The sequence below is a fragment of the Rhinolophus sinicus genome, chromosome 7 (assembly GCF_057876585.1).
Source record: "Rhinolophus sinicus isolate RSI-liver-muscle chromosome 7, RSI-T2T, whole genome shotgun sequence".
NCBI classification, from domain to species: Eukaryota; Metazoa; Chordata; class Mammalia; order Chiroptera; family Rhinolophidae; genus Rhinolophus; species Rhinolophus sinicus.
Window position 1 is genome coordinate 12,699,200 of NC_142507.1, and position 23,599 is coordinate 12,722,798.

The 23,599-nt window shown below is 36.0% G+C and overlaps 1 protein-coding gene across 1 annotated transcript in view; it reads left to right on the forward strand.

Moving 5' to 3' along the window:
* CPA6 (carboxypeptidase A6) overlaps nt 1-23,599 on the forward strand; it is a 225,829-nt gene that overhangs the window by 171,220 nt on the left and 31,010 nt on the right. Inside the window, exons 7-8 of the mRNA XM_019725306.3 lie at nt 12,168-12,278; nt 12,756-12,846. Coding sequence (XP_019580865.2) covers nt 12,168-12,278; nt 12,756-12,846 — 202 coding nt within the window. The remainder of the gene's footprint in view (nt 1-12,167; nt 12,279-12,755; nt 12,847-23,599) is intronic.

The window sequence follows — 23,599 nt, forward strand, 5'->3', positions numbered from 1 at the left end:
AGAGACAGAAAGTAGATTAGTGGTTGCCTATGGATGAGGTAGCTGAGAGGGTTGGGGAATTGATACATAAAAGATGTGAGATTTCTTTTAGGCTTATGAAAATATTTTTAAATTACATAGGGATGATAGTTGCACAACCTTCAATATACTAGAAAGAACACTGAATTTTATAATTTATAAGGATGAATTATAAGAAGTATAAATTATTTCCCAATAAAGGGGTTATTTTTAAATTACAGTTAAATAGGGTTTCCCCAGAAGATATTTATATTAATCAGTCTAACAATTTCTTGTTGATCACTACATTTTCAGAACTCTGCTAGTACTATGGGGTCAGCAAGAGTATAAGTCAGGGTCCCCACATTCTATTTGAGGAGAAATATTTACGTGCAGGAAACAATAGTAAGCAACACAAAACAGGGTGTCTTTGGGGATTAAACTGTACTGACTATAATAGCTGAAGGAATTCAGGAATCAAGAGAAACCCACAAAGCTTTAGAAGACAAGGTTTGGGAAAGATTTGTAGACGAGGTAAGTCTTGTTAGGCCTTGACCGAGGAGTAGGAATTTGATCAGAGAAATAAAAGTTATCCCAAAAAAGAGAAAAGACTGACATTGAGAACATGGTGTATATGTGGCTGCAGATGAGTGAAATAAAACCTATGTGAGTAGATTCTAATGCAATATGAGACTGACAGAGAAATTACAGCTAGTCTTGGAAACCAAAAGGAGTAAAATGAAAAAACACTGATAAGTAGTACAAAGCATGTATCATTGCCAGCAAGTTTAAAGATGAAAGGCAAAGACATATGGATGAACCCAACACAACACTACAGGTTAAATGATTAATTTATTCAACAAGTAATCACTAAGTGCCCACCAGGCATTGTTAACCCAGTGTGGAAATTGGGGAGGAAGAGGCGGGACCATCAAAAGCTCTGCTCTCCTGCAACTTTAGTCTCACGGGCCAAAAGAATGAAATACTCTCTGATGAGAGATTAAAGAGATGCAGTAAGCAACCAAAATGAATGAGTAACTGACTCACAGGCTTAATGTGGGCAGCAGACATCCAGGAATAAATTCCACTGATTTTGCCCACCATAACAAAACTGTTTCTAAGTACTTCTCCTGTATTATTTAATCTGATAAGAAGAGACAAGAAAGGATGGAAGGGTATAAGAGTCCACCACTGAAGTTCTGGCCCCAGTTCAGGCCATGGTAATATTTACATAGAGTGTAGTCAAGTAATTTTCAACAGCAGCTCATTTTTATATCTTTTGCTTTTTTAATTGTGGGAAGGCCACTTATTTCTTTGTTGCCAATAGCATTTGCTTCATTTCTCAGATTATCACCAGTTGAATGAGGCAATTTGGGCTTTGTTCACTTTTGAGTGTATGAAATTGTCAATATTCCTGGATTAAGTTTCCCAAACCATGGCCGGTACCAGTTGGCCCAGAGTTATGGAAGAAACTTAATTTTTGCCTCAAACAGTTCTACATTGCTGGGGCAAATCTGACCACAGTCTTTATTCATAGAATATTTAGAAAGTATCTCAGAGAAATATCTATTTGATTTCCAAGTGGGGAAGACATTTCCAAGCATAAAAGCAAAAGAGAAGGCATAGAAAAAATTATTGATAGCCCTGACTTTATAAACTATTTTAGAGCCATAGTTAGTGATATAAGAAACTGTCCATGGCATGCTGCTATATCCAAAAAATAAATAAAAACCAGCATGCACTTTATCATTTCAGTGTTGTAAAATCTACATCTGAGATACATATACATGAGAGATACTCGTACACAAAATGCTAAAAGAATTGTGGGATTTTTCTCTTCTTTATGTTTTTTACAAATTTTCCATTTTTTTTTTATATTAAACAGAACCAAAAATGATTATTTAAAAGAAATTTAAAACTGAACGCGTTTCATTTTCCAGCTACACTCCCTTATGCAAGAGCCATATTTTAGAATCAGTGGTTGTATGCTATTTAACTCAGTAGCAGACCACAGAGAAAGCAAGGGTTTGTGAGAAGATGACCCACAGGCAAATTGGGATGGTAATAGTCTGAAATGGAAAGCTCTTCCCGACTTCAAAGTGTAATATACAGGCGGGTCTAATTTGATCCTGTTACAGGAAGGCAGCAGCATACAAAAAAAGAGAAAAGAAAGACTTCCTTAGTCTTTCATTTCCCAGGTGAACCACGGTATTCTTTTGCTGCTACAAAATGCGAAACCTCACCCTTCCTGGCCCAGCCAGAGGATACAGGAAAACCACCTCCATTACACATCCCCACCCATCTACACTGATGGCTAATCCTGGTGCCAAAATCTGTAAGTGGTTCAGATGTACTATGCAGATAATTCAAATGGCTATTTGAATAAATAGGAGTAAGAGGCTTTCAGGGAAGAGAGTTATTTTGAAGAATCTGTTGACCAGTGTAAGCTGGATAAGCAGTAATATTGGGAGGTGGTGGTGGGTTGTGTGTATAGGACTTAAAGCTGTCATTATGGAAAAGTCCTCCAACTGGGGGGCTTTCCAGAATGGGAAGGCTCTTTCTTCCAGAATCCCAGAGCTTTCCAAGGAATACTCCTTTTGGATAATCATTTGTTTCAGTCTCATATGTCTTACTGGTTATTAAAGGTAAAAATATAATATAAACCCTCAAACTGTAGGTGTGCAACTCAAAGTGTGGCTAAGAAACGTATCACTAAATATAAAATAAACCATTTAAAGAAGAGAACTTAAATTATATGTATAAAATATGCCAAGAGCCAGGGAATGAATAAGAAATTGAGAGAGTCATTAAGCCTAGATCAAATATCTAATGAGTTGAGTAAGCAATTAAATCTTTGTTCTTAACCGCATAATGAAAAAACTGTTCATCATATAAAAATGACCTGCATTGTTTTAAATTGTCTGACTTTGTTCACCACCATTCCAAGTAATTATAGTATTTTAATTTGTTTTCTACCATCCTTTTTCTTTTAGCTCCCCAAATTCTCCTTTCCTTCTCCCCTCCCCAGTCTTGTCATTAATATTCTCTGCACCCTCCAACCTCTTTTTCCCCTTTTGTTCAATTTATAATGTTTGGTACATAGCAAGGTCTATATTAATGTTTGTTAAATTTAATTGAATTGAAATTAATTTTCATCCATTGTACTTCACTATCCAATATTTGAGAATGTTCGCGGCATTGTTTATACAGGCATTGTTTACACAGGCAGTCCTCAGTTTTCCTGCACAGTAGCTCAGTATTATAAAGATGGCCATGTAAGCTGAAGCCATAAAAATCTAAATAACCAAGGGGGAAAATTACATCTGTTCCACGACCTTTACATATTTTTGTCAAAAGATTAATAACTCTCTTCATCTGTTGTAAATATCCAGGGAAATAACAAAAAGTAGTAAAACTGGTATTTATTACACTATAATTCAAAACGTTAGAAATATTAATAATTAAAATGTCATTTTTTTGTAAAAAGCCTTATCATGGGTAGTTTGGGTAGTGTTTCCCTTCTCATTATATAACTTACAACGTGCACTGAGCCTGTTTTTTATGCCTTGGCAAATTGTCACACTCCTTCCTTAGTTGGATCTAATATTTTCTCCGTTGCACTTTCAATGTTGTAAAATATCTATTAGTTCATTTAATGTGAAATGTTGACAGCATCGTTTCTTCTGGAACATCACAACCACTTTTCTCATTTATGACAGTAAGTTCATCTTCACTGAGCTCCTCTGGCTGCATATCTACAGTTGAATGGTGGCAATGTCAAAATTCCTGTGGTCAGCTATTTCCTCTATAACTTCATTTACATTTGATTCCAATGTCACCTCTAGATTATCACTTTTCATTTCTTTGCTGCAATTTCATCTTTGTTGGCCAATTCACTCTCACCATCATCCATTTTTTGTAAAATGCCCCATAAGTTTATCACGGAGAAGAGGGGCCAACACGGCTACACACTTTGCAGTCTGTATACAAACAGATGCTCAGTCACCAGTCACCCACAGACAGACTTTAAAAGAAGTAGCATAATTGGTCCCGGAGCTTGGTGCACATCTCTTATTTACATAGTGATTTGTAGACTAAAGAAGTAGCCGTAGTAACTGAAATTTAAACTGTACTCGTTGGAAGATGACGTTATTTAACTAAGCCATGGTAACTGAAATTTGTGTATATCAGAGGCATGTAAAGTGAGGACACTCGTGCTTTATTTATGGTAGGTAAAATATTCTTCCATAGATTTTAATGCCACAGAGTTGGTCCTGGCCTGCACACTGTTCGTCCTGAGTAACAGTGAGACAACCATTGTTATTAGGCTATCTCATTATAAAAGTTCTAGAAATTATTACTTAGGAAAGAGTGGACATGCTTCTAATATCATATTCTCCATGGGGACACAAAACCTCTCAAATATTTCTCTACGTCTCTTATTAGAAAATATAGAGCAATAGACAACAATTTTCAATCATCATCTGCTCTGTTAGATTAGTCATCTCTGGGAGTTTCTAAGTATAAACTAAGTATAAAAATGCCTAGAATTCACAAGATTAGCTATGATTTTCCAGTTCTCCATCCTTTGCTCATAGAGCCTTTGTTCACTTTGCTTTCAAACTATTATTTGGTTACCATTTTGTATTTAATGAGCTTCTCATAATGTGACATCAAATATCTTTATAGATTAAGCTCTCCTTTTTACAAGTCCTTGGAGATAGTTCGACATATGTATACCAATGTGATATACCACATAACAAAATAAAAGATAAAAATCATGTGATCATATCATGTGATCAATAGATGCAGAAAAGACATTTGACAAGACATAACGTCCATTTTTTATTAAACCCTCAATCAAATGGGTTTAGAAGGAAAGTACTTCAACATAATAAAGGTCATATAAGACAAACCCTCAGTTAATATACTCAGTGGTGAAAAACTGAAAGCTTTTCCTCTAAGATCAGGAACAAAACAAGGATGCCCACTCTTGCCCCTGTTATTCCACATAGTACTGGAAGTCCTAGCCAGAGCAATCAGACAAGGGAAAGAAATAAAAAGTATTCAAATTAGGAATGAAGAAGTAAAATTCTCACTATTTGCAGATGACATGATTCTATATATAGAAAACTCTAAAGATTCCACCAACATCCTGTTAGAAACAATAAACAAATTAAATAACAGTAAATAAACAGTAAAGTTGCAGGATACAAAATCAATATACAAAAATCTGTTGAACTCCTATATACTAACAACAAAATATCAGCAAAAAGCACAATCTCATTTGCGATTGCAACAAAAAGTATAAACTACATAGGTATACACTTAACAAAGTAAGTGAAGGACCTATACACTAAAAACTAGAAGACCTGTTGAAAGAAATTGAAGAAGACACAAAGATATGAAATTATATTTCTTGCTCATGGTTTGGAAGAATTAACATAGTTAAAATGGCCAATTCCATCCCCATTAAAATCCCAATGGCATTTTTCAAAGAAACAGAACAAGACATCCTCAAATTTTAATGGAACCACTAAAGACCCCAAATAGCCAAAGAAATCCTGAGAAAAAAAGAACAAAACCAAAGGTATCACACTCCTTGATTTCAAATTGTACTACAAAACTACAATAATCAAAACAGTATGGTATTGGCAGAAAAACAGACCAATGGAACAGAATTGAGAGCCCAGAAATAAACCCACATATATATGGGCGACTAATTTTCGACAAAGGAGCCAAAAACATACAATGGAAAAAAGAAACCCTCCTCGTTAAATGGTGCTGAGAAAATTGGAAAGCCACTTTCAAAAGAATGAAACTGGACTGGTTATCTGACGCCATACACGAAAGTTAACTCAAAATGGATTAAAGACTTGAATATAAGACCTGAAACAATAAAATACTTAGAAGAAAACATAGGTACTAAACTTACAGAACTTGGTCTCAGAGGGGGTTTTGTGAACTTGACCCCAAAGGGAAGGCAAGTAAAAGCAAAAATAAATGAATGGGACTACATCAAACTAAAAAGCTTCTGCACAGTGAAGGAAACAATCAACAAAACAAAAGGGGACCAACCAAAAGGGAGAAACTATATTTGCAAATGATATTCCAATAAAGGACTAATATCCAAAACATCAAACTTATATAATGTTATTAACTAATGTTACCCCCATAAATTTTATTTAAAAAACTTCCCTGGAAACTCTCTCCTGTTCTAATTAATTCTCCTAGTATTAAATTTTAAATACCTCTCTTGTGTCTAGATGCACCCACTTTGGTGCTACAACTTTTTTCCATCCTGAATAATTTTACTCACCTCCACCTCAGGTGAGGATATTCTTCAATCTGACTGGTGACTGTGCCCTTCCTTTGGCCTCAGCTATAATATGCCTACTTCTCCTAGTGTGCTTTTCATTGAATGTGTGGTTGTTAATATTAGGTCCTCTCTAGTGATTCTAGAGAACAACAAAATAATGGAAAATTTTAAAGCTACCTTTTTAAAAACCAGTAACACCAATCTTCAAACAAATATCCCAAAATTACAGGTTGTCATGGGGCTCTAAGAAAGCAATATCCAAACAAATAAATCCAAAAAATAGGAAAAAGGAGGAAAACTCTTAGGCCTAACTTTGTCACCGCACACAAAAACTTTAGTATTGCAGAATTTTTCTACAAAGTTAACCAAACCTTATTTGGTGAATTCTAGTATATAAAATATATTTATGGGGAAGCCAAAAGAGTCTTGGTAGGTGGTGAATACCAAATAGATTCATTCTTCGTCTTTCTGAACTTCAGAAATTTCCTAACCTAATGCCAAACATATCATGTTCCCAGCAGAAGGTAATACTCAAAACTTTCTCTATCTTTTATTTTAAAATCAAAATCCATTCCAGTGACATATTTTTAAAATAAATTGAAGGTGCATGTAATACCTAGAGTCTGCCACACTGAGGCGTGTGGTACATTGCTTTGTGACTGGCCTTCAGATTACGACCATTTCTGTCTTCCTCATAAGTAACAATAGTAATCAAGAAATCAAACGTGTAAAGCCCAGATGGAACTTAATTAGTAGGCATCTCCTTTTCTGTGTATGGGTGGTGTGAGTTGATTGCTAAAAAGAGTCCTACACATTAGAAAGAAAGTACACGCCTACATTCTTTATGGTTGTAATAGAATAATAGGAAATAGTCTCATGGTCATCTTTTCTTTTTTTTTTTTTTAAACTCCACCTAAACCATAAAAGAGAAATGATCTATGAGTGTGTCCTATTACTTAAAGCATTAAAAGAAGGAGGTGTCTCCGTCATCCAGTTCAGTACTGAACAGCCATAATAGGGTGAATATTGTCTCTTTGTCTGACCAGATGGAGAATGGATACAATTCTTGGAGAGTTATAAAAATCAAAATATAGCATATGCAGTACAATGACACCCTATTTGTCAGAGGAAAAACACGTTCTGGCAAGTCTTGGAAATTAAATCCACTCCAGAATAGAATACTAGAAAACAGCTTCCTTGTTAAATATATTATGTAGAAATGAAGAACTTTAAAATGAGACTGTGTTAATGGCCTCAAAATATATAAAACAAAATTTGACAGAATTATGAGAAAAAATAGCAAATATAATAGTGTGATTTTTTTAACACATCTCTCAGTAACTAAGACACTAGACGGGCAAAATTTTTAGTAAGAATATAGATGATATAAACAATGTGATTATAAACTTGATCTAATAAACATATATATAATCCATACCCATTAATTAGAGAATGTATATTCTTTTCAAGCACAATAGAAACATTTGTAAAACTTGACTATATGTTAGGTCACAGAGCAAGGTTTAAGAAACACCAAAAATCTGTATCACATACACCATATTTTCTGACTATAATGTAATTGCTAAAAATGATTTATAAAAGTATGACTTAAAAAAGAAAACTTACATATTTTAAAATATAAAAGCATTTATAAATAACATATGGTTTAAAGAAATCAAGGGAAATTTTTAACATTTACAACTGAATGGAAACAAAACTATTATATATCTGAAAATCTAGAATGTAGCTAATGTAGTGCTGAAGGGAATATATTTCTTTCTTTTCTAATAAGTATATTAGAAAATAATTAGGTCTCAAAAGTAATGAGCTAAGCTTCCAAGTCAAGAAATTAGAAAAGAAAGTCAACAAAAGAAACAATAAAGAGCACAAATTAATGAAAAAGAAATATGTGTCTTCTCTATTGTATCTTTGTTTTATATTTAATTAATTTCTGCTCTAGGCCTAGATGGTTTACTCCCCAAATAATAATAGATTAACATAACCTTTGCACCAAAACCAGACAAGGAGAAAATAAGAAAGGAAATCTTAGACCTATTTCCTTCAGAATACAGATGTGAATATTAGCAACATGAATCCAACCAATATGAGTATATAGCATAACCAAATGGGCTTATCCCAGGAATACAAGTGTGATTCAACAATAGAAACTTACGGAAATTGACCGTAACAACAATTATATGATTATGTTAATAGATGAAGAAAGATGTGCAAAAAATTCAACATCCATTAATGACAAAAAAATAAACAACAACCTAGGATAGGACAGAACATCATTAATGAGCTCAAACTTGATTTCAAAATGAATGTGAAGAGAGAAGGGTCAAAAATAGCCAAGATGATTCTGAAGTGGAAAAACATGGGGAAGCACATCCTACCAGACTCAACAGATTCTATATAAACCATGGTGTGGTTTTGGTCAACGGATGTAAACCAAAGTAAGTACATCAGGGCAATTCCACCCACAAGTGAAAACTTGACATTTGACAGAACTGCTAACTCACTGAGGAAGAGACAACCCATTCAAATGAATACAGTGACACAACTGGTCTTCCACAATGGACAAGTAATTTAATAAATCCCAACCTTTCATTGTGTAAAAAATCATTTCTAGGAGGGTTGAGACCTACATTTGAAAAACAAACTGTAAAACAACTTTTTGAAGAAACTACAAGATAATATATTTATGATCTTGAGGCAGAGATGGGTTCTTAAATAAAACATACATTTAATGGGGATAAAATTAAAAATATATGTGGAAGGTCATGATGAAAATAGGAAGGAATAAGCTGCAAGAAAGGAAGGTGTTCATGATATAACCAAAAGGTTAATATCTAGAATATAAGAAGAGTTTAATAGAAAAATGGGTAAAAATATGAGTGAGAAATTTGTAGAATTGCCTATTATTATGTAAAAGCTCTTCAATATAATTTGTAATCAGGGAAACCTGAAGTAAACCAAGAAAACAACTTCATACCCATTAAATTATTTGTCATTGAAAGTTGAATAATACCAAGGGATGGTAAGATTATCATCTTGGCAGATGAGAGTATTTACTGATTTGGAGAGAAAGTGGCAACATTTACTAAAGTAGAAGGCATGTAAATCCATGACCCAGCAAATCCATTCCTAGATATTTATCATAAAGAAACTCTCACACATGTCTAAGAGGCATATGCAAAACTGTTTATTGCCATATCGTAACAATGAAATATCAGAAGCAACCTAACTGTCCATCAACAAAATAAGAGATCAATATATTATGCATTTAGCTACAATGGAAGACCATACAGTAGTTAAAATGGATAAGTCATCAACTTATTAAGTGTCAAAAGTATAATATTTGGGAGAACAGCAGACTGAAGATTGATGTATCTTGATTTCATTTGCAAGAAATTTCAAAGCATACACATATATATAGTTCATGAATCCATATATATATGTAGCAAAACAAAATCATGCATGGGAATCGTGCATGTTAAAAATGTGAAATTTAAGATAGTGCTCGCCTTGGTGGAGGGGAGGAAAAGGGAATCAGGGAGTGATGAGAAGGAAGCTTTAGTTATATCTAGAATGTCTCAATTTTTTTTACAGATTTCATAAATATGGCAACGTGTTTGGTGGGCACATAGACGTAATATTCTCCCCTGTGTTTGGTTTCTATTTACTTAAAAAGTTAGCAATCTTCTTTTAAATACAGAAGTATGGCGGTCACTTGCACTGGAGGAGGAGAAGGCAGGATACGAGAATGTTCTCATTCCGGTCTCTAGCATAGTCTGGCACTTAGGTCCTAACATGATCCATAATCCATGCTTGGAAAAGGTGAGAATTCCCCAGTTTGGACTGAGACAATTAGCTAAGGTCCTTAGTGCTAGGAGGAGAAATTACCATGATGTTTTCCTACCCCCTTTTTCCCTGCCTTGTTGACCCCAGTTCCATTCCATCTCTTCTCTCTTCCTCTCTACAGTGGCATGGAAAGCCACAGCTGCCTAACTTTAAGGGAGGGATGTAACTAACCATGTAGCTCTGTCACTGCCATCCCCAGTAGGACACTTCCTCCACGCATTGAGGAACCCCCATTTATTAAAGGAAAACAAAATTCCAGGATATGTACGATTCCGGGAATATTCCCATACCAGGGATATTCCTCTAGTTTGAGACATTAGAGAATTAATGGATATTCAAGCATATATGAAAGTTCTACTGAAGCTATTTGGCCAACAAATTATTATCGAGCCTTAAATAAAGGAGAACAAGAGAAAATTATATTATCATTTATCAACTGTGTTAATCCTATAGATAGTTAAATATTTAATAAAATTGTATTTAACTCATGTTCTTAAACATAGCCCTATATTCTCATTGTTATTTCTAATATAGTGATAGTTTCTAATAATAAGTTGTATTATTGGATCGCTCTCTATGAACAGAATTCTTACCATGTAAATACAGAATGCTGCTTATGATGGGTTCAGAAATTCTACTCCACTAGATAGATGTAAAAGAAGATAGGAATTTTAAGTGCTAAATTTTCCCAGGTAGTATATACATAATTTAAGATTTTATTTTGAACTGCATTTTTAATATGGGAAAAACTCAATCCAAATGGGTATAAAAATTAAAGGTAATTTTCCTTTCTGTACATTCATTGTCCCCCAGTTCTCTTCCCCAGAGGCAGCCATTGTTACAGATTTCCTATGTGTTTCTCTAAGATACTTTACACATAGACAAATGTGCATCAGAAGAACTTTTTAAAAAAGGAATGGTATTTTGAAATGTCTTAAGTTGACTTAGCACATTAAGTACTTTTCTATTTGAGGCCAAATCTATACATATTGCAGAATCTTCCAATTTGGGCTCAGACACAATATAAGTAAAACCCAATCACAATAGCAAGATGAGAGATGTTATATTGTTCATTAACCTTTTTTTATAGAAAAGTTAGGAGAGAACAGAGTGTCCATGAAGTTCTAAGACCTGAATCTGGTACCAATTAGACAAACAATTAAGTAACATATATAACTAGCCTGTGTTATGATGTATCATGTAAGGATATAAAAATACAGAGGGTGACAAAAAATGGTATACACATTTTAAGAAAGGAAAAAAACTGTATTAAAATTACACAGATGGTAACCACTTTGAGCATCTCTTGTAATTGCACAAGTCAAACGTGATTTGTATTCATCTTTTGTTATTAGTATGTATTGAGTATTACAATTTTAATACACTTTTTTCCTTTTTTAAAACGTGTATACATTTTTTTTAGGAATTAGGTAATTATTTTAGGTAATTATTTTGTCCACAATTGAATGGAATTTTTAAAAGAACTGATTATACAAAAATCATATAAATTGTGGCTTTCTTAATCAGCCTAAAATGTAGCCAAGATCTGAAATACTTCCAAAGGCTGCCCAATTAATCTGTTTTGTCATCTTTGCTAAAACGTTATCAGTGATAAAGAATGTGAGACAAAAATCTCAATAAGAAATATGTGATGTCAAAGAGTATAGCTCCTATTAGCTTGTTACTTTTATTTATTATTATTTTTTTTAATTTATTGGGGTGACAATTGTTAGTAAAATTACATAGGTTTCAGGTGTACAATTCTGTATTACATCATCTATAAATCCCATTGTGTGTTCACCACCCAGAGTCAGTTCTCCTTCCATCACCATATATTTGAACCCCCTTACCCTCATCTCCCACCCCCCACTCCCCTTACCCAATATATTTGGTATTTCCCATGGAGAGAATGGATTTTTTCATATATTTTTGTTTACATCTGTATTTAAGATCAATTTATAAGAAAAATGTCACATTTGTCTTTTAGGCTCTTCTAACATATAGAAGTGACCCTACCATGAGAAAAATGATGAACCATCTGTATTTCTATATCATGCCTGTGCTTAACGTTGATGGATACCATTTTAGCTGGACCAACGTAAGTCACTTTGCTTATCCAATGGAGAAGAGAGGCTGAATAAATCCTAGAAAACAGTCCTAGAACAGGAAGGAAGCTTGTGGGCAGTCAGACTAGTGATTCCGGAGCTACAAGAGGCCTCTACTCCCCTCCCCCATCATAGCAGCAACCTCTTAATTTTGCTTGTATATTTAGCTTTGCTTAAGAGTTCATGTAAATAAAGATTTCTCCTTTTAAACAAATTGTGAAAAGTCACTAGTTTAGTCCAGCTTATTCAATGTGCCTGTGAAGAAATGAGGCCAAAAGAAGATACGGGACAAGTTGGTGGCAGATATTGGAGCGTGACCTTGGGTGTCTCCCGCTAATTCACTCCTCTTTCCACTCCCAGGACTTGTCGGTTCGCGGAGGAACTCTCCTCCTCAGTGCTGAGCTACGAAAATGCATGAGAATGACCTTTTGAGTGTTTTGTCTGCACCTATTTTCTTAATTACATTCTAGGATCGATTTTGGAGAAAAACAAGATCAAGGAGGTCAAAGTTTCCCTGCCGTGGAGTTGACGCCAATCGTAACTGGAAAGTGAAATGGTGCGGTAAGTTGGGGAATAACTGAGATGCAGATCCAAACGTTCCCGCAGATTTCACTCTCAAATATAATGAGCCCGTTGGGACTGTCATGTAAGACTGATGTTTTTCTGTACGTGCAAACCCGATAGAGAACACAGATGTGTATGTTGTAGCTGTCATTGGCAAAAGGAAGTGAAAAGCATTTTTAAACATGTAAATATCAAATGGAACCCCAATTCTGAAAATTGAGAATTTCAACACAGATGTAAAAGCAGAAAACTGAGGAATACAGTATTTGTCATTCAGAAACTAAAACAGGAACTATGCTCTGTGGGTAGGAATCTGATTCAATGTTTGCATCCTTTCGCTGAGAGGAACACTGATCCTGCCTTCATCTGCTGTGACAATCAAAGCTGCCAGACCCCTTGTCTAGGAACCACCAATCTGCCAGTAATGCATTGATTGGCCACACCCTCAGAGAATATATTTCTGCTGCATTCCATGTGTCATTGATACGTACCTTTCAAGTAAGGAGAGGATCTCATTTTAAAGAAGGAAACTGGCAAAATGAAAAGGCATGGTACCAGAAAGAGAGAAAAAAACATATAATAGCCATAGCTAGTGCAGAGGCAAAACTTTATTTCTATCCATCTTGGGTTTTCAGCTGGGACCCTTATCCACAAAGAGAAAAACAGTTTATTAACGTGTGCAGCGCATGACCCACGGGAGAAACCTCATGAAAAGGAACTCAAAGTGGCAATTTAGAACTCTGGCGTATATAGCATCTTCAACAAAGAGCAATCAATTTGTAGAGAAATGGCAAGACAAAGGAAATCAGTTTTAGGCTTCCAAGGGCAGCAAACTGGGAAGCTAAATATAGGGGAGGAAACTAATGGAGTTAGATTTGTTTGCAGATTCCTCTGGTGCCCTCTCTGGGCTGATAAGAGTCTGTCTCCAGTAAAAGAAAAATTTATATCCTGCCTTTAGACAGAAAAGGGAAGGGTAAAGAGAGCTTTTTGTCAATTTGCTGCTGCTTCATTTCCTTCAGCTCAAAATAAGTTTTATGTCAAAGAGTCGTATTTTAGGGTGACATATTTTGGTTTCCTTCACCAGTGTCACACTTGGCAACAAGAGGGAGGGGAAGGCGTAGCACCATCAAAATGCAGTCGTAAGGAACTGCCCTTTTGCTGAGTCCTACCTTAGCTCCCTCAAAATACAGACTGCTGTGTAATACCATGTTTCCCCAAAAATAAGACCTAGCCGGACCGTCATCTCTAATGCATCTTTTTGGAGCAAAAATTCATGTAAGACTCAGTATTATATTATATTATATTATATCATATCATATTATATTATATAAGACCCGATCTTTTGGAGCAAAAATTAATGTAACTCCCAATCTTATATTATATAAGACCGAGTCTTACATTAAAATAAGACCGGATCTTATATTAATTTTTGCTCAAAAAGACGCATTAGAGGTGATGGTCCGGCCAGGTCTTACTTTCGGACAAACACGGTAAAAAGTCTTCATTAGTCCTTTAGAAATGAGGCCTACCACAAAATCACTCATTCTACGATGCTTTGAGGTCTGTCTTAGATGCCACTTCTCCCATCCCCACCAGGATCAGACAGAATAATTGGGTGAGGGCTTCAACTCCTTCCATGTATCCCTCCAGGAAACCTCCCTTCATCAAATAGAATTGCACATAAGAATATGGTAGCGCAGAAAGAATCTGGCTCTAGAATATGACAGACATGGTTTGATGCTGCCATTATCAGTTCAATGATTTGGGCAATTTTCTTTAACCTATCAAATTATAATAATAATAATACCCACCTTATAGAGTTTTTATAGGAATTAAAGGGATTTACATATGTTGTATGCCAACTTCAGTCCGAGCTCCAAACAAGAGGTCTAAATATCACCGACCCATCCCTTCTCCCTGACCCTCCACAATAGTCAATTCACCTCTGAGCCTCATGTCAACTGTTCGTAAAACCTACCTCTTTCCTCCCTGAGAGCGTTGTCATAATGAGTCATAAGGCAAGCTTAAAAGTGTTTGCACTCATGGGGAAAGAAAAAGCATCACGTAAATAAAGGGGTGTCATTGAGGGCTGTTTAGAGTTAAAATATTTTTCTCCGACTTGGATTGAAACAAAAAAAAAACTTGTTCACATTAACTCCCTAAGACCACGAATTTTTTTTTTTTTTTTTTTAATTCTCTTTTTTCCTCTCTCGGATGGGACCATTTTGCATAACTATGTGTCCCATTTCATTAGTTGGCAGCTACCCACATCCATATGTATGTCATACACATGATGCCAGCAATCAACTGAGTAAGTACCCTGAATGGGTAACTGAGCTGAGTAACATTAGCAGGCCGGCCAGCTCTGCCCGTGTAAAGTTAGACTCTTGTTTATATCCAGTTACAAATAAGTGTCTTGCCCTCCTTTGTTCTTCTTCCTTTACCCAGCTTGTTTCCTTCATACATTTGTCTTCTTTGATTTTTTTCAGTTTCAACTGCTGTCTCCACTAGAATTCCTTTGATCTTCCCATTTTTTAATTGTTTTGATTCCTCCTATAAGTCAACAGCTCAAGAGGTTGACAAGGGATTGTGGCAATTGTCAGTTGCAAAATGACCTTGACAGCCCATTGGAAGTGATGTGGAAATGCAGACAGCCTGACTGGGACTGTCTCTCCCACAAGTCTCCCGAGAAGAGTCAGCTGATTTGACAGGCAGGCAGATGTGGCCTTCCTCTCTCACAGCATCGAATCCATCTCCCCACATCTATTTGCTATTCCCTCATTGAGGAAACCACTCTTAAGTCAAGGGCATAGAAATAAGTGAAATCCCTAAGTGACTCTCCAAATAAACATCTATAGGATAAGTGATATGGAAATGCCCAAGTCCATTTTAAACACTATACCACCAGCATTGAACTGACAGAAACAATTGTTTCTTTCTTTTAACTCAGTGAGTCTCAGACTTAAAGAGTAGAAAACATGAAACTGGTTATTACCATGAAAAATCTGCAGACGCCCTATGACAGTGTTATACTTTAGTGCATTTAATATGGAGTAGACAGAGAATTTCAAGCATACACATGGAAACAGGTACACCTTTCCAAGACTTCAAAGCTCCTCTAGGGGCCTTTAGGCCATGAAATGAATATCATTGCTATGAAAGACCAACAGAGGGACTCAACAAGTCAGAGTAGGGGTGGCAACCAAAAAATAAATATATACATGCTATGCATTTATTTGCCAACGTTAATTGAGCACATGTTCTCTACTAGGCACTGTTTTTTCCCACTTTCTCTATGCACTTTTTAGAGAATTTTATGAGTACTTCTTTTTCCAAACTGGAATAAGTTTTGGAGAAAAGTGAACAGTTTGGATAATATCCATACTTAAGCTTTAATCCCTGAATAATGTGTTCCCTAAACATAAATTACTATCAGGACAACCTACAGAATGGGAGAACATGAAATCATATATCTGATAAGGACTTGTAATCAGAATATTAAAAGAACTCTTACAACTCAACAATAAAAAGACAAATAACCCAATTTTAAATGTACAACTGATTTGAACAGACATTTCTCCAAAGAAGAGACACAAATGGGAATAAGCATATAAAAAGATGCTCAACATCGTTAGCCATCAGGGAAATGCACACCAAGGTACCACCTCACACTTATTAAGATGGCTATAATAAAAAAGAAAGATGATAACAAGTGTTGGTGATGGTGTGGAAAAACTGGAACACTCCCACTTACTGGTGGGAGTGTAAAATGATGCAGCCACTTCGGAAAACTATTTAATATTAATAGTTTCTCAAAAAGTTAAACACTGAGTTATCAAATGACCTAGCAATTCCACTTATAGGCATATACCCAAGAAAAATGAAAATATTTGCCTATATGATGACTTGTACATGAATGTTTATAGCAGCATTATTCGTAACGGCCAAAAAGTAGAATCAACCCAAATGTCTATGAACTGATAAATAAACAAAATATGATATATCTATACATTGGGCTATTATTTAGCTATAAAAAAAGAATAAGTGCTGACATATGCTACGATATGGATGAACCTTGAAAACATTATACTAAGTGAAATAAGCCAGTCACAAAATAACAAATATTGTGTAATTCAATTTATATTGAATATCAAAAATAGGCAAATGCATAGAGACAGAGAGTAGATTGGTGGTTACCAGGGGCAAGGGAGAGGGGGAATTGGGGAGAGACGGCTAATGAGTCAGGGGTTTCTACTGGGGATGATAAAAATATTTTGGAATTAGATAGTGGTGATGTTTGTGAATATGCTAAAATTCATTGAACTGTATACTTCAAAAGAGTGAATTTTATGCTATGTGGATTATAGCTCAATAAAGCTGTTACCAAAAAGTTTAATTGCTATTTAGGAGCTAGTTAGGTACTTAATGAAATGTAACTACTTTTTTTAGAATACTCAATCACCTCATATTGTAAATTAGGTATAATATGGAGAAAACCATATTTTTTTGCGGCCCAATTACATAAGTTCCTCTCCACACATGCCATTCTCCTGTCAAAACCCCCTCATTCTATCAAAAAATGTGGGGGAGGAGGGCTGTTTCGGTTGGACAAATATTTTGATAAATCACCTGAGATGAAACTGCTACATGCTGATGTTTTCAGCCAACACCTGCGAAAGAATAGATGGTGACTGGCTGGCTTTCTAAGAGAATAAGTTCATCCCACTGAAGGGGCTTGGTTTTGAGAAAGCTGTTCTAGGTGAGAACCTGAGCTGAATTTCTATAAAACTATAGGGAATTTCAGAGCCTATGTTTGGGGCACGGAGAGGGAGGAAAAAAACGAGAGATCGCCAGACTCTTGAGAAAGGGACTTGGGAACTCAACGATGTCTGATGAGGATTTTAATCAAACTTTGCTGTGAAGTATGTGGATTCTCTTCAGTATTGCGTAATAACCATGATTGGGAATACTCAGCACAATCCACTACACGGACTAAGGCTTTATACAATTGGATCTGCTATTTGAGAATATGAGGAAATGCTCACTCTGGCCTCCAGGTAAGCTCGGGGAGAAAACGAATCCACATCAAATTTCCAGAGGCATGGAACTCACAACAGGAATGCATTGCTTTATGAGACAGTGAATGTTACACCACTGGAGATTTACAGACAAGAGTTGGCTAATTTGGGGCTGAAAATGACTTGTAAATAGAATTCAACCTCAACTAGGTGGTCGAATTAGACTCTAAGAGTCCCAGCTACCTCTGTTAGGGCTGGTTCTAACACATTATATACTAATCCAATTATTACTCAAAATAACTGCATTAAGCACCTTCTATAATACAAGGTGCTATAAATTGCATCAGAAACTTCTGAAAGATTAAGTGAATCCATATCTAATGCCCAAGAAATTATTTGGGATTCCAGAGAAATATAAAGGGGAAATCTGTTGGCTTACCCTATTGGCCTTACAACCAGTTTCATATAAAAAGATATTAATCACCTAAAATCTTCTGTAGAAGTTGACAGAGAAATTTAAAAATTAGAGTATCAGTTAGTTAATTATGCTTAGTTGTTGTTTTTATTAGTTTCAGGTGTACAAAACAATGTACTAGCTAGACATTTACACCCCTCACAAAGTGATAACCCCTTTCCCCCAATCTACCAACCCTCTGACATTGTGTATAGCTGCTTAGTTATGCTTTTTATAAAGGGAGTAAAGGGCATAGCATCCTAGAGATTTAGAAATTTAGATCATATGGGGTTTGTTCACTGGTGGTGTTGATACACGGTTAATATTTACCAAGGGTTCATCATTATGTGCCACGCATGTGCTCGAGATGAATTTCTCATTGGTAGATGCTATTATTATCCCTCTTTAACTGATTATGAAAGTAAGATTCAGAGAAATTAGGAAACATGCTCCAGATTACAAATAGTTTGAGCCAGAAATGGGAAGCCAAGTCTGACGGACTCTAGTGTCCCTGTTTTTAACCCATTAGTCTGACCCCTTAGGGATCAACTTGCTGTGAATGGTCACTCACATTGTTAAAGACTTAATACGTGGCTGCAAAGGAGTAATTTAGGTATCAAAAGAATAATAGAACTGGGGCCCTTCAACCGAAATTAAGAAACACAGACAAGAGAAAGAGAGAGGTTGGGAATGTGTGGTAAGAGGGAAGGAGAGGCAGATTCCCCAGGGGCTATTTCTGATCTGGAGCCACCTCATACCTGCAGGTGGTTTGAATTTGCCTGTGGTGTCACGCATATGATGATGAATTCTCTAGGGAGACCTTTTCCCTCCCAGCCGGAGCATGACATCTTCCCACAGAGGCAGATTTTTTTTGTAGCTCATACTTTCATTGAAAGTTTCACTCTTTGAGGGTCCCAGGTATATGCCCAGGTCTTGTTCCCCCTTCCTGCATATTGAGAATCCAAATCCTGGTCCCCTGCCACCACCATAGGAAACCATTGAAACAAGCCTCCAAGGCTTCTTTCAGTGAACACCCAAGAATGGCTGCAGTTCTGCTTCAGCTGTTCTCATTCCAGCTCCCTCTTCCTCTTTGTTCCCTCAGGAATATTTTTGAGAACTCTGTTGTGTTTACAATGTTTACATTGACTTATGGAACATTTAGACGTGTTTATAGCAGGAGGTTTTATCACAGTATCTGCCACATTTCTGCCATATTGCCCGAAAAGCCAGCTATCATTTTAGACATGAACACAATTAGAATTAGTGTTGGCCTGACTTCTTGGTGATGGTTTTAAGAACTTCTACCACCACCATAATTGTCTCAAACAACCTTACGTGTACCTGACCATACAGAACCTACTAATGCCAGGCAACTTTCTTATTTGCTGCCTCCTACAAGTCATAACCCCGCAAGGGCAATACTACCACAGTTTCAAATGAAAGGTCTCCAAATAAAAGTATGTAGCTTTAAAGTGTTTCTTACTCTTATTCCAAATGTTGTCTTTTAAATCCTTGTATAAACAGTCCTGTTGATATACTTGGGGAGAGCTGACGATAAAGGGTGAAACTTAGGAAGAATTGGTTCTTCCTGATTTTTCTGGTTTTCTTGTTATTTTAGGCATTTTCTTTTTAAGTTTCTCTTGTAATGAAGTCTGTAGTGCATGTCATGGGTAGGCACTCTCCATCCATTCCAAACTGTTTCTAGTGCCTTCCCGTACTACTGAGACCAAATAAGAGTAAGACTGCATTTCCTAGAACCCCTTACAGCTCAGGATCTGCGTGTGAACTCGGTGCTACCATTTTGGTGCCCTCACTTGAGACTTCAAATGTGGAAGATGGAGGTCATTTTTCTGTGGCTTCTGTTTTCCCTGCTGTCTAGCACAATTGCGGAGGTGTGTGGTTTACCTGAGCAGCTTCCTCGTCTTAGAAAAGGCAGTAGCTGCCCTGGTAACCAGCACCAGACCTCTTGAGGGCTCAAACTATAGCTTCTTTCCCAGTGGCTCTAAATAAAATTAAAAACCAAACAAAAGAAAAACAACTCTGCTTAAAGTAGCCACAGTAGATTCTGTATCCTTTCATGAAACCCTGACCAATACAGAGTCTCTCAGAAACATTTCATTTCCCAGTCTACATTTATTACTGCAGCCGAGAATGTTACACTTTCATAAGCTCTTTCTGACATTCTGTTCAATTCTTCTTTCTCTTTTTCATTGTTGTCATTATTGCTACTATCCCACCTTTTCGTATTCAACTGCCATCCATCCTATTTTGGCCTTTTATAGTCATGTACCTATTAGAAATATTAGTAGGCTATTATCTATCTCCTTAGTATTACTCAGCTAGAGAACATATTGTCGATTCCATTCAGAGCTCCTCTAACTCATCAAGCTGAAACATGTTTTTTTGCAAATTTTGTTCTAAATTTCAGGACAGAAGTTCTTAAGGATGAACTGAATATCCTCCTGTTTTTAAGACTTAAAGAAAATACAAAAAGCTTTCCTTTTCTTCTCTTGCTAGAGAAACATGTATCTTCCATCTAGTACACCACTAAAAAGAGCTATTTTATCTTTTGTGAAGTCACTCTTAAATCCTATTTTTCCTAATTCAGATATGGATTCCACACAAAACTCACTTCATCTCCCTGTTTTATATTTTATGTTGTTTGTAAAAGACACACCCAAATACTCTTTAAAATGAGCTTTTTGTAACTACAGATTAAATAATGTTTGGTACGGATTTTGTGTGTGTGTGTGTGTGTGTGTGTGTGTGTTGTATGTGTGTGTCTACGCAAAATGATATCTTGTTTTATTTATCTGATCATTCTTGTGGGTAACTATGTAAGAATGTGCATGTCATAGGCAATATCTTTATTTGTAACATCCATTCCAACATCATGAACAAATATCCTTGTTAACGTTTTTGAAAAGGATGTTACAGTTTTAAAACCTTTTACAAATAACTCATTTTTGAAAGTCACTGAGGTAAGTGGCATGTAAGCATATTTTTGAAGTGAGGCATGATGGAGAACACAGAATCACTCCCTCAGCTCCTGGGACACTGAGCTACTGATATTTCATTTGGTTCTGATTTTTAAATCCAGTAAATTTTATTGTGCCTGTTTCAGCAGGTAACCCTCCCATGCTGCTCAATCTTGAGAAGGCCTCTGGTTTTGCTGTGGGCATACGGATAAGGTTTTTAAAGCTTTTATCTATCAATTCCTTTTCTACTATGCTGGTTGCTTTTCAGCATTATTGCATTTCTGAATTTACCAAAAACAAACAACATCTCAGGGATAATTTTCCTCCAGCTGTATCATTTGCATTTGACAAGTCTTGTTATTTTTTATTTTCATAAATTTCATGCATATCTAACTGCTTTGAATTTTTTAGTCCTTGTTGTTTCTAAAATCTTATGAGCATTATAGCACTATGTTCCTTCTGGGCCACTAATGTTGTTAAATTATTTTCCTTATGTTCAGATTCCCAATTCTCTTGCAACCTATATGCTTATTTTTAATCCAAACTCCTTTTGAGGTTATTAAAACAATCTCTTTTGAATGCTATTCTTACATGCAGAAATAGGAAAACGATGATATTCTTTTTGTCTACCGCTTTTTATAATCGTTTGAAAAGCTGTGATATGCTGAATGATGACAAGAGACACATGGGAATCACCTTGCCTTTCCACTGTCTTCTAGAACAGCCCTTCCCAAAGCACACAAAACCCTAGTGAATTGCAGAACCCTAGGCGTCCAGAAGTTATTAGGTGCCCCCAAAATAATTGTCTTTGTTTGGGCTGCTATAAAAAAATATCAGAGACTGAGTGGCTTAGAAACAATAAACCTTCATTTCTCACAGTTCTGAGGGTTGGGAAGTCCAAGATCATGGAGCCAGCCAGCAGATTCAGTGTTTAGTGAGGGCTTGCTGGTTCATACGTAACACCTTTTCACTGTGTTCTCCATGGTGGGAGGTGCTGGGGAGCTCTCTGGAATCTCTTTTATAAGGGTCACTAGTCCCATTCACAAGGGCCCCCGCCTCATGACTTAATCACCGCCCACAAACCCCACCTTCTATTAGATTGGTGCAAAAGTAATTGTGGTTTAAAAGGTTGAAAATAATTGCAAAAACCGCAATTACTTTTGCACCAACCTAATAATACCTTCATGTTGGACATGAGGATTTCAACATATGAATTTATGGGGGGACAAACATTCAAACCATAGTAATGACATCAGTGATGGTAGTGTTGTTATCAGAAAAAATATTTTTTTACATGGTAAGAAACAATACCAGATACATTTTATATAGTTATCACCTCAGAGGTTATCAGATGCATGACTAAATTCATTCCTTCATTTATTCAACTACTAGCTACTGAGGTAGTTAGTGGGCAAACAGCAATGAACAAAACAAAGTCAGGTTGTCATACATTCTATGAAGAAAAACAGAATACCAGGAAAGAATAGAGTATGCCAGGGGTAAGGGTGGGTTAGTTGTTTTAGGTGGCATAGAGAAGACCTCTCTGTAGGATGAGACTTGAGAGTGAAGGAGGTCTGGGGGAAGAACAGGTAGAGAGAACAATAATGTAAAGGCTCCGAGTTGAGAGCATCTTTCATGTGTTTAAGGAAGAGCAAGGAGGGCTGCGTGGGTGGAGCTGAGCGGGGAATGAGAGAGGGATAGAAAATGGAGTCAGAGAAGAACCAGATGCAAAATGATAAAAGTCCGGCATCTTAAGAAGGACTTTGGATTTTTCTCTGAATGGGATGGGAAACCACTGGAGAGCTTTGAATTGAAAAGTGATATGATCTAACTAACTTTTTAAGATAATTATTCTGGCTACTCTGTACCAGATGCATTGTTGAGGGCAGATATTTAGATTCAAATTATATTGTCAATAATACTGTAATAACTATGTATGGTGTCAAATGGGTACTGCAAATAGTAACTTACTTTGTAAGTTATGTAAATTTTTAATCACTTTTATTGTACATAATAAAATACATAATTGAAATTAATACTGTATTTCAGCTAAAACTGAAATATTTTTAAAAATTAAGAAAAAAACTCCTCCAAAATAATAAAAATATCTAATCTAAAACCTTGAAAAAATTATACTTTCTCATGTGAAAACATTGCTTTCAGAATATAATAAAAAGTCTAACATGGGTGGCCAGTTAGCTCAGTTGGTTAGAGCATGGTGCTAATAACAGCAAGGTTGCTGGTTCGATCCCAACATGGGCCACTGTGAGCTGCGCCTTCCTTAAAAAAAAACAAAACGT